Source organism: Lynx rufus, unplaced genomic scaffold, assembly GCF_022079265.1.
Source record: "Lynx rufus isolate CCGP_SWC_20201006 ecotype Redwood Valley unplaced genomic scaffold, mLynRuf1.p SCAF_4, whole genome shotgun sequence".
Taxonomy (NCBI): Eukaryota; Metazoa; Chordata; class Mammalia; order Carnivora; family Felidae; genus Lynx; species Lynx rufus.
Genome location: NW_025814856.1, coordinates 10,335,199 through 10,348,807, shown reverse-complemented (window position 1 = coordinate 10,348,807; position 13,609 = coordinate 10,335,199). Strand labels below are relative to the sequence as shown.

General features: G+C 43.3%; 1 protein-coding gene across 1 annotated transcript; it reads right to left on the bottom strand.

Moving 5' to 3' along the window:
• Positions 1-2,941: 2,941 nt before the first annotated feature.
• On the bottom strand, positions 2,942-3,892 carry LOC124522903 (olfactory receptor 7C1-like). Its single transcript, XM_047094587.1, has one exon. The coding sequence runs from the start codon at positions 3,890-3,892 to the stop codon at positions 2,942-2,944; it is 951 nt and encodes a 316-aa protein (XP_046950543.1).
• Positions 3,893-13,609: the final 9,717 nt, after the last annotated feature.

The following is a 13,609-nucleotide window of genomic DNA, read 5'->3' as shown; positions in this document are numbered from 1 at the left end:
GTTTCATTTTGGAGACTCAATCCAGGCCTTTCTCTAATACTCTATGGAAGAAGGAAGTATTCTAGCCACGGATTGCTTTGCTCTGTTGCATATTGGGGGAATTATGCGGGAGTTCTCCCACTTGAGAGCAAAGTTCTTTCCATCCTGGGCTACGTAAAGTCAGCGCGTTTATTTATAATTGTTTTGGGGTGTGTCCTCCATTTTTGGGAGGATCAGCTCTACGCCCGCTGACGGACAAGACGCCACAAGAGGACTTGGCTGACGTGAAGGTGTGCACCGTTGCAGGAGTGACAGGGGGGTAGGGAGTGAACCAGAGGGGGTGAGGGCGGACACGACAGAGTAGGCCCCATCCCTCTTCTCAGCCACAGCATCTGAGCAGACTCCCCAGGTGGTACTTCCATCCTGGGTACCGAACATCTCTTACACGTTCTGGAGCTAATTGGGAAGAAGGTGATGTGTTAATCATGGGAGAGAAAGGTTTTTGAGAATCCCGTGTGATTATCTGAGATTGTGGAGGTTCCCTTTCTCTTGATGCATGGAATGATCCCCCAAAGTAAGTGGCTTAAAACGCCAATCAATGTTCATCGGTCAACATCGGTTCTTTGTGTCAGGTGTCCGGGAATGGTTTCACTGAAGTTCTGGTCCGAGGTCTGTCATGGCCTCGTGGGTCGAATGTTGGTTGGTGTGCCAACATTGGAAAGCCCGGCGTGGGCTGGAGGGTCTGCTTCCGGCTGTTTGCAGGAGGCCTTGGTCCCTGACCGTGTGCACTTTTCCACACATGGGCGGATTGAGTGTCCTCACAACGTAGCCACCAGCTTCCCTCAGAGAACAGCAATGAGGGGGAGAGTGAAGGGCGAAGCCTCAGTGTCATTTGTAAGCCTTGGAAGGCTTACATTTCTGTCATATCCTATGGGTTTCACAGCCCTAGTCAGTGTGGGAAGAGAGCCCATGGGGAGGTGTGTGTGTGTGTGTGTGTGTGTGTGTGTGTGTGTGTGAATATCTGGTGGTGGGGGTCCCTAGAGACTGTCCTGAAGTTAGCTCCCATGAGCCTCTTGCTGCAAACATAATTATGAGAATGATGGATGTCAAAACGGAAAAGAGACTGAGATCAGAACTGCTTGGACCACAGGGGGGCAGTCCACAAAAAAGTCTTCGAGGAGTGATTGGTTAAAGGGAATAAAAACAAGCAGATCATTGTCAAGGTCATCCCCTGCTTTGAGGGAATAGAACAGAGTTTTCTCTGGTATATGAAAGTCTGGTCCCATCGTATGAACACAGCACATTTAGTTTACCTGTTCATCAGCCATGGAAACGACAAAGCACTGACTCACACTACAACGTGGATGAACCTGACAACATTATGCTGAGTGAAAGAATCCAGACACAAAAGTCATAATACTGGATGATTCCACTTACATGAAATATCCCGAACAGGCAAATCATAGAAACAGAAAGCAGATTGGTGGTTTCCGAGGACTGGAGGGGGAAGGAAATGGGGAGTGGCTGCTGAAGGGTCTCCCTTGGGGTGATGAAAATGTCCTGAAACTACACAGTGGGTGATGGTAGCACAATACCGTAAGTATATTTAATGCCCTTGATTAAACGCTTTAAACGGATCAAAATAATAAATTTTATACTGTGTTTATTTGACCACAGTAAAAAAATGTATGATCCCTCTGGATGTCAGTTCACTGCCACACAATAATTATAATGATAGTAACAAAATGAAAGTCACTGAACCTGCCACCTGAGTTGACTACCGTTGGCCATGGCAGCCTTCACGGGGCATCTCATGGTAGCCTCTGCCCGCGTCAGGGTGAATAAACCTTTGCTTTGCTCTCTTGGTGTGGACTACCTCTGTGGTCCTCTCCTGCTGACCCAGCCCCAACTTACTTAGCCGCTTTCAGTCCTGCTGAACTTTAATCATCATGAGTCGTCCATCTATCCCATGGCTGTCCACAGCAGACACTGGGTGGAATTATCTGATCTCTCATCCCAGGGGCTAGCTTCCAACCTGAAGATGTTCAGCTCAGTCTTCTTTGTCTCTCTTTGGGCCCTTGGGAACCTTGTGACCCTTCTGTGGGACCCATGGAGTCCCATAGGAGCCAAGGAAGCTGCGATTGAAACCCGGTGTCCCTCTTAGGTTGATCACACTGCATAGACCTTCCACCTCTGCTAGAGCCATCCCACTTTATGCAGGACCAAACAGTGTGACCTCAATTCCCAAGATTCCCAAACAAGAGGTGAGAGATACAATCCCCCATTTATTCCTTTTCATCTTTCAGCACACGCCCTTGGGATTTTTCGTAGGTTCTCTTCCTCTTTGCAAGACACTCCCCTGTGGTTTTCAAGTGGGGGTGATTTGGCGTCTGTGGGGCATTTGGAGACATTTTTAATTGTTGCAACTTGGCTGGCAATGTTCCTGGCACCTAGTGTTTAGAGGCCTGAGATACCGCTAAACATCCTACAATGCATGGGACAGCCCCACAGCAAGGAATGATCCAGCCCCAAATATCAATAATGCCAAAGTTGAGAAATTCTGCCCTACATCAAAGTCTCTTTCTTCCTGGGGACACTGAGATTTATGACTTAGCCATAATGGAGGACAATGCACAGGAAGAGAAACCAGCTTAATGGTATGGGAACAAAAAGCTGAAGCATCATAAAAAAATGAGCTGACGTTTGCTTAGGACTTGCCTCTAGCATTCCCTGTGCTGAATAATAGAAATTATTCTATTTAATCCTTCTGTCACCCTTATGAGGCATGCACTGTTATAGGTCCATGGAGAAATTGAGGCACAGGGAGGTTGAGCATTTTTCTCAAGCTCACCGTCTGTTGAAGGGTGGTACCAGCCTTTAAACCCCGTCAGGGAAATTCTAGAGTCCTCACTATTAAGCGCTCTGTTCCGTTGCCCTTGATCACACTTGTCCCAGCACAGGGTCATTGTTGTTGCCCCTGTGGGGACGACATGCTACAGAGAAGCTTTCTCAGGGCCCTCTTCATGTCCCTGTTCCTCAGGCTGTAGATGAAGGGGTTCATCATGGGAGTGACCACGGTGTACAGGACTGAGGCGAACGCCCCTGTCTGGGAGGCACGTGTCCAGGTGGAACTGAGGTAGACCCCCAGGCATGTGCCATAGAACAAGGACACCACTGAGAGGTGAGACCCGCAGGTGGAGAAAGCTTTATACTTTCCCCCCGCTGTGGAGATCCTCAGCACAGAAGAGACAATTCGGGAATAAGAGAAAAGGATCCCAGCGAGAGGAACAAAGCCCATCATGCCTGTCACAATATATAATACAACATTATTGATGAAGGTGTCAGAGCAGGTGAGCTGCAGGACCTCAGGGAGTTCACAGAAATAGTGCGGGATTTCAATTACTGCGCAGAAAGAGAGCCGCAGCGTGGTTAAACTCTCAGGAAGGGCCCCCAAAGTGCTGATGAGCCAGGTCAGGGCGAGTAATTGGGCACAAAGCTGAGGGTTCATGATGACCGTGTAGTGCAGGGGGTGACAGACGGCCACAAAGCGGTCGTAGGCCATTGCAGTCAGGAGTAAATTGTCCAAAAGTCCAAAAACCGTGAAGAAATACATCTGCGCGATGCAGCCTGCGTAGGTGATCACTTTGGTCTGGGTCTGGATGTTCCAGAGCATCTTCGGGACGGTGGTGGAGGTGAAGCAGATGTCCGAGAAGGACAGGTTGGAGAGGAAGAAGTACATGGGCGTGTGGAGGTTGGGGTCTGTGCTGATGGCCAAGATGATGAGCAGGTTGCCAAAGACAGTGACCAGGTACAAAGACAGGAACAGCCCAAAGAGAACAGACTGAATCTCTGGCTTCTCAGAAAGTCCCAAGAGGAGAAACACTGGAAGCCTTGAGTGGTTTCTTGGCTCCATCTAAAGGAGTGTCTGCTAAGAACACAAGAAGCCTTCAAGACTAAATCGGTAACCAACAGGCATCTCAGAAACGTAATCACCTTTACCTTGAATCTGATATTGAGGACAGAATTATTTACTCAGTGGTCTCTTCTTTTTTGCTTGTCAATTTGGGCCTTCCAAAGGCCGCCAAATCCCCTGTATTGCCACCACCAGCTGGCTAACCTACCCTCAAAAACTAACTTTGCACTCAAAGCTGACCTCAAGTTGTTCAGCTGTACTGACACCTGGTTACCCTGCCTTAGCCCTCTCAGATTTCTTTGAATTAATTCATACTTTGCTTTCAACTGCCTTTAGAATAAAAGCATAATTGTTATTATTATTCTAATACAGATTGAAAAGGCTACAGTCCAGGTGTGCCTGAGTGGCCCAGTCGGTTAAGCGTCCGACTCTTGATTTCGGCTCAGGTCATGATCTCATGGTTCGTGAGTTCAAGCCCCTCATTGGGCTCTGTGCTGGTGGCACAGAGCCTGCTTGGGATTCTCTCTCCCCATCTGTCCTTCCCCTGCTCGCACAGGTGTGCTTTCTCTCTCTCAAAAATAAATAAACATTAAAAAAAAGAGGCTAGGATCTGTTTACATAATTTACATAAGCTATGGTAATGTCCTGATATTTTTCCACTTGACCATTTAAAATGTATGACAGGCCAATCATCAAAGAAGAAACTGAGTCATCAACCAACTTTACCTCCCAGAAAGGATGCCAAATTACTAATTTTGAAATCTCACAAGACCTACTTGCCATAAATAAAAATTATTTGGAAGCATGTGAAAATAAACGTCCCAGTGAGTCTTCTGAAACTATTTTAATCATGATACAAAAACCAACAGCCCACTACAATAGCAGCAAGACAACAAAAAGCACAGATTAATTTCTTTAATTAGTATATTAGGAAAACTCTCAAAGACAATAGCAATAAAATATACTCAGCAATTTATCAAGCAAACCAAATGCCATGACCAGATAGCATTCAACCTTGGAAAAGCAGTCAGCATTTCATACTGGTGATTTATTGATTGTCATAGAGCAAATGAGTAGGAAAAAATCATCCAAATATAATCATCCTTTTTTTTTTTAATGTTTAGTTATTCTGAGAGAGAGAGACACCAAGCACAAGTGTGGGAGGGACAGAGAGAGAGGGAGACACAGAATCTGAAGCAGGCTCCGGGTTCCGAGCTGTAAGCACAGAGCCCGATGCGGGGCTCAAACCAATGAACCATGAGATCATGACCTGAACTGAAGTCAGACGCTCAACCGACTGAGCCACAAGTGCCCCTAGTAGGATCATATTTTAAAAATTATTTTAAGATTATCTTTTAAAAAATATTTTTTGTACTTATTTTGAGAGAGAGAGAAAGGCAGAGAGAGAGAGAGAGGGAGAGAGAGAATCCCAAGCAGGTTCCACACTGTCAGTGCAGATCCTGATGCGGAGGTGGGGCTCGAACTCAAAAACCATGACATCATGACCTCAGCCAAAATCAAGAGTCAGACACTCAAACGACTGAGCCACCCAAGTGGCCCAGGATCATCTTTTTAAATGCTAGAGATACTGCTTGAAAACTGTTCTGAGGAAACTGTAAATAGAATATTCTGAACTGTGGTAAAATGGTTTCCTTGACCATCAGCTAATATCAACCCTGACCGGAAAGTATTTGAGGAATCCCCATGAAGATCATACAGAAGACAAGTGTGCCTGTCACTGCCAGTATGCAACACTGCTCTGAAGTTTCAAACCAAATAACCAAAGAAGAAAAAGCAAAGACAGGTTCGTGTCTTGGGGAAAAGTAAATCGATCACACTTTTCAGAGGATAGAATTGGTTTACACGAAATCAGTTGGAAAACTGTGACAGCTAAGAAGTCATTCTGATAAGGCTGGATTTAAAAACAAACATGTAGGGGGCCCCTGGGGGGCTCAGTCGGTTAAGCTTCCGACTTCGGCTCAGGTCATGATCTCGTGGTTCGTGAGCTTGAGCCCCACATTGGGCTCTGTGCTGACAGTTCGGAGCCTGGAGCCTGCTTCGGATTCTGTGTCCCCCTCTCTCTCTGCCCACCCCTGCTTGTGCTTTGTCTTTCAATAATGAATAAACATAACAAAATTAACAAACAAACAAACATGTATCATTTTCTTCCCTAGTTCCAGCAATAAGTAGATACATAAGAGGAAAAATATCCTACTGAACATTGTATAACACTGTAACATACACAGACCAGGGTCTGGCTCATTGAAGGTGCTGGGCATGGGGGGGGGAATACTACAAATAGTAACTGATTTTTTTTGGGGGGGGTGACTTTTAGGACATATTAGCGATTATATATTTTATATCAAGTACAAATGGAAGTCATTGAAGAGTTTTAGGTAACACAACAGTAACTAACATTTATTAACACTTACAAGGTGCAGGAACCGTGCTAATCTCTTCTGAACGGTCTCGCTTCATCTCTGTAGAAACAGGCAGAGTGAGAAGGTTGCCATTGTTCATGCACCTGGCAGAGACAGCTGAAGGGGGCTGTGGATGCTTGTTGGGTGTATGAGTCTGCAAGGAGCGTGGTCCCTCTGATGTGCAAGTGCCCCTAAGGTGAGCGGGGGGAGACCGGGCACTGTGTACCGTGTTAGGGGAAGCCCAACCCTCCCCCACCGCCCTCAGAGAGACAACTATGAGGAAGATAATTCCCAGTAAGGTGGGAGAGGGCCGTGGAAATGCTGGACCAAGCCCGGGATGAAGAACATGCTAATAGAGAGGCAACCGCTATGCCTGAAGCTTCCTTCTTGGTTAGCCAGTTAGACACTTCAACTGTATTGAATTGTTTTGAATGTCTAGACTTTCCCAGTTTCCTTACCCCTGGCTGTGCAGCTGGGGAAACTGCTCCTTCCTCTTACTTCATTTCCCAAGAATGTGCTATGCTGTTCTTCCCACTCAGACGGGGTCACCTACAGGACCTGTTTTGTGAATCTCGTCTTCCCGGGCAGGTGAAGGGTGGAGGTGGCAGGGAAATGGCACCAGGCATTGTTTCTAGGAGGCGTGAGGAGGTTTCTTTCTTTCCTCAGATTTGTGGGCTGAAGGTGAGGGGCAGTTCATTGAACTCGATGCTGAATTCTCGTAGTTTCCCCTTAAGTAACGTTTTCCATTGTAATCTTAGGGCAGTATAATTGCTAGGAATCTGGGGACTGGAATCAAAAGGGAAAATCTTCAGTCAGTTGTGTCCTCTTGGGGGTATCTCTGATGTCAGAAGAATGTGTCCCCTCCCATCGGGATCATTAAAAACCTTTTTTATTATGGAAAATCCAAACACACAGAGGTAGAAAGAAGAGTCTAATGAACCCCCATCCATGTGCTCATGTGCTCACTGAGTTCCAACAATTGTTAGCCTGTGGCCTGTCTTATTTCATCAGGAACCAGGCCACTCTACTATTTACCATGAGAGGATTATTTTCAAGCAATTCCCAGATAAAATATAACTTTGCTCATAAATATTCAAGCCACTTCAGCATGTATCTCTTAAAGAAGAGATTAAAAAGAACCAACAAATAGGGGTTTCTGGCTGGCTTAGTCGGCAGGCACTGTGATTCTTGATCTCGGGGTTGTAAGTTCGAGCCCCATGTTGGGTTTAGAGATTACTTAAAAATAAAATCTTTTTAAAAAATTTTTTTTAACGTTTTATTTATTTTTGAGACAGAGAGAGACAGAGCATGAACGGGGGAGGGGCAGAGAGAGAGGGAGACACAGAATCGGAAGCAGGCTCCAGGCTCTGAGCCATCAGCCCAGAGCCCGACGCGGGCTCGAACTCACGGACCGCGAGATCGTGACCTGAGCTGAAGTCAGACGCTCAATCGACTGAGCCACCCAGGCGCCCCTTAAAAATAAAATCTTAAAGGCAAACAAAAATCAAATAACCCTTCACTATCCAGACCTACTTAGTTCTTGAATTTTGAGTGGCAGGAATAATTGGATTTCAGGTACCAAGGTGTCCATGTAGTTATTTTGATTGTTATTCTGATCATCATTCTTATTCAGTTGTAATAAAAAAATGTGTGGAGACTAGAATAGAAGAAATATAGTTACATTTAAGACCAATTGGAATTTATTACTTTAAAACATTTTTTTTACATTTATTTATTTTTTTTGAGACACAGAGAGACAGAGCATGAACGGGGGAGGGCCAGAGCGAGAGGGAGACACAGAATCCGAAACAGGCCCCAGGCTCCGAGCTGTCAGTACAGAGCCTGGCGCGGGGCTCGAACTCATGGACTGTGAGATCATGACCTGAGCCAAAGTCGGGTGCTCAACTGACTGGGCCACCCAGGCGCCGCTAGGCCAATCGGAATTTAAATAAAAATTTAACAATATACTCTTTAAATATATTTTTAAAAAGAATACAGTAAAACCTTGGTTTGCGAGCCTAATTGGTTCTGGAAACATGCTTGTAATCCAAAGCACTTGTATTTCAAAGTGAATTTCAAGAACCATTGGCTCAGTTGTGATCATGTGACATTCGGCATCATGTACTACTCGTATTGCAAGACATCACTCGTTTATCAAGTTAAAAATTTTAAAAAGTGTTTGCTTGTCTTGCGGAACACTCACAGAATAAGTTACTCACAATCCAAGGTTTTACTGCATTTTCAGTGTCTCAGGTTTCTAATTTTATTTGTGAATTTTAAAATTCCATATACAAGTTATCTGGAGATACAGACTTAAAAAATGCTCTAGATTTCTATGTTATAACAATCAAAATTCTCTGTATATTCTTCCAGATTTATAGATGTATATTTTGCCCATGTAAAGGGCTCTGTGTTTGACCTAATTCTTCTCCTTTAAAACATTATTTTAAGTTTTCATAAGAAATCCATGATAAGGGGTGCCTGGGTGGCTTAGTTGGTTGAGGATCTGACTCTTTTTTTAAATGTTTTATTTAGTTTTGAGGGAGAGAGAGAGACAGAGAGACAGAGAGACAGAGAGAGAGAATGAGCAGGGAAGGAGCAAAGAGAGAGGGAGACACAGAATCTGAAGCAGGCTCCAGGCTCTGACTTGTCAGCACAGAGCCCGACATGGGGCCTGAACTCACAAACCGAGAGATCATGACCTGCGCCCAAGTCAGACCCTAACTGACTGAGCCACCCAGGCGCCTCTAGCATCTGACTCTTGATCTCAGTTCAGGTCTTTATCTCAGGGTCATGACTTCAAGCCCTGTGTTGGGCTCCATGCTGGGCATGAAGCCTACTTAAAAAAAATACTCATAATAAAATTTACCATCTCATCCGTTTTTTTTTGTTGTTGTTAGAGAGAGAAAGCACTAGTGAGGAAGGGAGAGGGGCACAGAGAGACAGAATCTTAAGCAGGTTTCATGCTCAGCGCGGAGCCTGATGCAGGGCTTGATCACACGACCCTGGGATCATGACCTGAGCCAAAATCAAGAGTCCAAAGGTCAACCGACGGGGCCACCCAGGCACCTCCATCTCATCCATTTTTAAGTGCACATTTCTGTGGTAGTAAGTAATTCACATTATTGTGCAACTATCAGCAATATCCACCCACAGAACAGTTTTGTCGTGCAAAACTGAAATGCTGTCCCCGTTGAAAAAGACCTCCGCTCCCCTCTGCCCATAGCCCCTGGTAATCACGATTCTGCCTTCAGTCTCTATGAATTTGACTGCTCTAGTTACCTCATATAAATGGAATAATGCAGTATTTTTGTTCAGGTTCTCTGACCGTTTTTAATCAGATTTTTTTTTTTGGTGTTGTGTTGTATAAGTTCTTTATATATTTTGGATGTTAACCCCTTAACAGATATGTCACTCGTAAACATTTTCCATCATTCGGTAGGTTGTCTTTTTGTAATAGTGATGTTATTGGGACAGATAACTACACTTGTGGTGAATGTAGCATAACGTATAAACTTGTCAAATCACTAAGATGTACGCCTGAAATTAATGCCAACTATACCAAAATTAAAACAAACAAAAAACAACAACAACAAAAAAACAAGTCCACTACCAAAAGAAACACAGTATTTTTTGTGACTACCTTATTTCACTTAGTATAATATCCTGAAGTTTATCCATGTTATAGCAAGTACAAGAATTTCCTTCCTTTTAAGGTGGAATGATATTTTACTGTATGTATGCATCACATTTTGCTTATCCAGTCATCCATCGAAGAATGTTTGGGTTGCTTTCATGTTTTGGCTATTGTAAATAGCATCACTATAAACACGGATGGGCAAATATCCCTTGGAGACCCTAATTTTGATTCCTCGGGGGATTCTGATTTCAACCACCCTATATCTTTCAATCTCTTCAGCTGTGAGTTAAATCTTTTTAGTAGAATATTTTATTTTTATTAGAAGGTCTCTGAGTAGTCTTGTCTGAACATGTGAAAATACAAACTAAGCTACTATAAGACTTTTCCCTATGATGTTAACATCCAGGTAGAAAAAGTCTATGCCTGAAGGGAGTATTTAGGAAGTTCCCACTTTATTCTTAAAAAAATTAAAAAAAAAAAGTTTATTTATTTTTGAGAGAGCTAGAGACAGAATGCGAGTGGGTTAGGGGCAGAGAGAGGGAGACACAGAATCCAAAGCAGGCTCCAGGCTTCGAGCTGTCAGCACAGAGCCTGACGCGGGGCTCGAACTCATGAGCTGTGAGTTCATGACCTGAGCCGAAGTCGGACGCTCAACCGACTGAGCCACCCAGGCGCCCCTCCCACTTTATTCTTTAACAAAATTTTATGGAGATATACTTAACATAAAACATGGTATAAGTTTAAGGTGTCAATGAGTTGATTACAATATGATTTCCACTGCAGCATTAGCTAATACCTCTAACTTGTTACATGATTATCACTACATTTTTGTGGTGAGAACATTAAGATCTAGTCTCTTAGAACCTTTGAAGTTTATAATACAGTATTGTTGACTATAATCCCTATGCTGTGCATCAGACCTCCAGAACTTATTCATCTTCCAGGTGCAAATTTGTACCCTTCAACAATATCTCCCCAACTTCTCCACCCTCCAGCCTCTGGTAACCACCGTTCCACTCTCTGTTTCTATGAGTTCAGCTTTTTTTTTTTTTAGATTCCAAGGAGAAATGAAATCATACAGTATTTGTCTTTTTCTGTCTAACTTATTTTATTCAGCATAATGTCCCCAAGGTCCATCCTTGTTGTTGAGAAATGAAATCATACAGTATTTGTCTTTTTCTGTCTAACTTATTTTATTCAGCATAATGTCCCCAAGGTCCATCCTTGTTGTTGCAGATGGTTGGATTGCTTTAGTTATCAGGGCTAAATAATATCCTACTGAACATATATACCATATCTTCTTTATCCATTCATCCATTGACACTGGGTTGTTTCCATATCTTGGTTATTGTGAATAATGTTGCAATAAATAAGCATGAGAGTGAGGATATCTTTTTCATAACCTGTTTTCATTTCCTTTGGATATGTACCCTGAGGCAGGATTATAAGATCATATGGTAGTTCTAGTTTTAATATTTTTTAGGAACCTCCATACTGTCTTCCATAGTGCCTGAACCAATTTATATTTCTACCAACAGTACATAAGGGTTCCCTTTTCTCACATCCTCACTAGTACTTGGTATCTCTTGTCTTTTTGGTGATGGTGATCCAAATAGGTGTGAAGTGCTATCTCATTGTGGTTTTTTGATATGCATTTCCTTGATGATTAATGATGTTGAGCATCCTTTCATGTACCTATTGGCCATTTGGATTTTTTTTTTTTTTTTTGGAAAAATGTCTATTCAGTTCCTGTGTGCATTTTCAAATCAGATTGTTTTCTTTCTTTTCTTTTCTTTTCTTTTTTTCTTTCTTTTTTTTTTTTTTTTTGTTATTGAGTTGTATGGACCACAGCCCTGATACTCAAAGAGTGGCCATGGAACCAGGACCTATGGCATCAACAACGGGAAGCTAGATAAATGCGGAATTTCTGGGCTCATATTAGCCCTGCCCAATCAGAATCTGCATTTGGGGAAGATAACCAAATGATTCCCATACATACAAAATTCGGAGAGGTGCTGGTCTAGTGTTGTGTTTCTCAACCTTATCACTGTTGACATTTGTGATGGATAATTCTTTGTGATGAAGGTTGTCCTGGGAACAGTAGATGCTGTGCAGCATTCCTAGCCTCAACTGACAAGGAGGGCAATTGCACCTGCCCAGTTCTCACAACCAAACACTTCACTAGATCCTTCCAAGTATCCTGGGAGGCAAAATCCCCCCTAGATGAGAATGACCAGGCTAGAGCAAGAGGCCTGTAAACACGTTGAAGGAGTTCCAATCAAAGCCCATCCCTTTGGGTTCACAACAGTTCACAATGTTGGGCAGACCACTCCACCCTTCTGAGCCCCATTCTGCAAATGTGGAATGAGACTCATAAGACTACTCACCTCGGCAAATGGACTTTTATAAAGAATTAAATGAGACAATTCACAGAAGGTGCTAATCTCAAGGCAATGTGCATAAAAGATTCAAATATATATATTTTTAGTTAAAGATTTTCTTGTTGTGCTAAAATACATGTAACAGGATTTACCATTTTAACCATTTTTTTTCTATTCACTGTCTATATTTTTATTATTTTATTTTTAATGTTATTCCAGTATAGTTAATGTACAGCATTACATTAGATTCAGGTGTACAATACAGTGATTCAACAATTCCATGCATCCCCCAGTGCTCACCATGACAAGTGCCCTCCTCAATCCCTGTCACCTATTTCACCCCCATCTTAACCACTTATTTTTATATTTTGACATTTATTTATTTTTGAGAGACAGAGACAGAGCACAAGCAAGGGAGGAACAGAGTGAGAGGGAGGCACAGGATCTGAAGCAGGCTCCAGGGTCTGAGCTGTCAGCACAGAGCCTGATGCGGGGCTCGAACCACAGACCGTGAGATCATGACCTGAGCCGAAGTCGGACGCCTAACCGACTGAGCCACCCAGGCGCCCCCCAATCTTAACCATTTTTAAGTGCACAGCTCGGCGGTATTAAATACATTCATGTTGTTGGGCAGCCATCACCACCATCCATTCCAGGACTCTTTTCATCTTTGAAACTGAAACTCTATATGTAACTATATACCTTTTAGTTACAAAATGTATTATAAATTAAGACTCAATGACAGCTCTGAATTTCTGTCAAAGCATTGAACTCTTAACTGTTTTGGCAAGTGTCATGAAAGCCCAAGACAGTAGTACTTGTGGTTTTATGTCAAAGGAACACAGTTCTTCACCTTGTTGAAAGAGGGAATAGTAATCTTCTGGGGGTATCAGTGCTGTGTCCCATCACGAATCAATATTTGGGAGATGCAAGGAACCTAGTAAAGAAAACCTCTTTATTCTTAGATTTGGAGAAAACTTCAACTCAGGGTTGGGGTAAGGTACTAGGAGGTTAGATCCCTGGGAGACATGTGAGTTCAGGGAAGAGTAATAACCAGATTCACCTGACTTGTAAGCTGGTCTCCTGGGAACAGGGAAACTACAGGGAAAAAATTCCTATCTGTGCAGAGCAATGTCCCATTGGGGATGATGCCTTCAGGGATGGGAGTAAAAAATCTCTCTTCTGCTGTTGTCCCTCAGCATGTGCAACCTTGGGTTGAATGGACACGGTTATTTCTATTGGAGTCCTAAGTGTGGCTAAGAGACTCCTGCTGTAT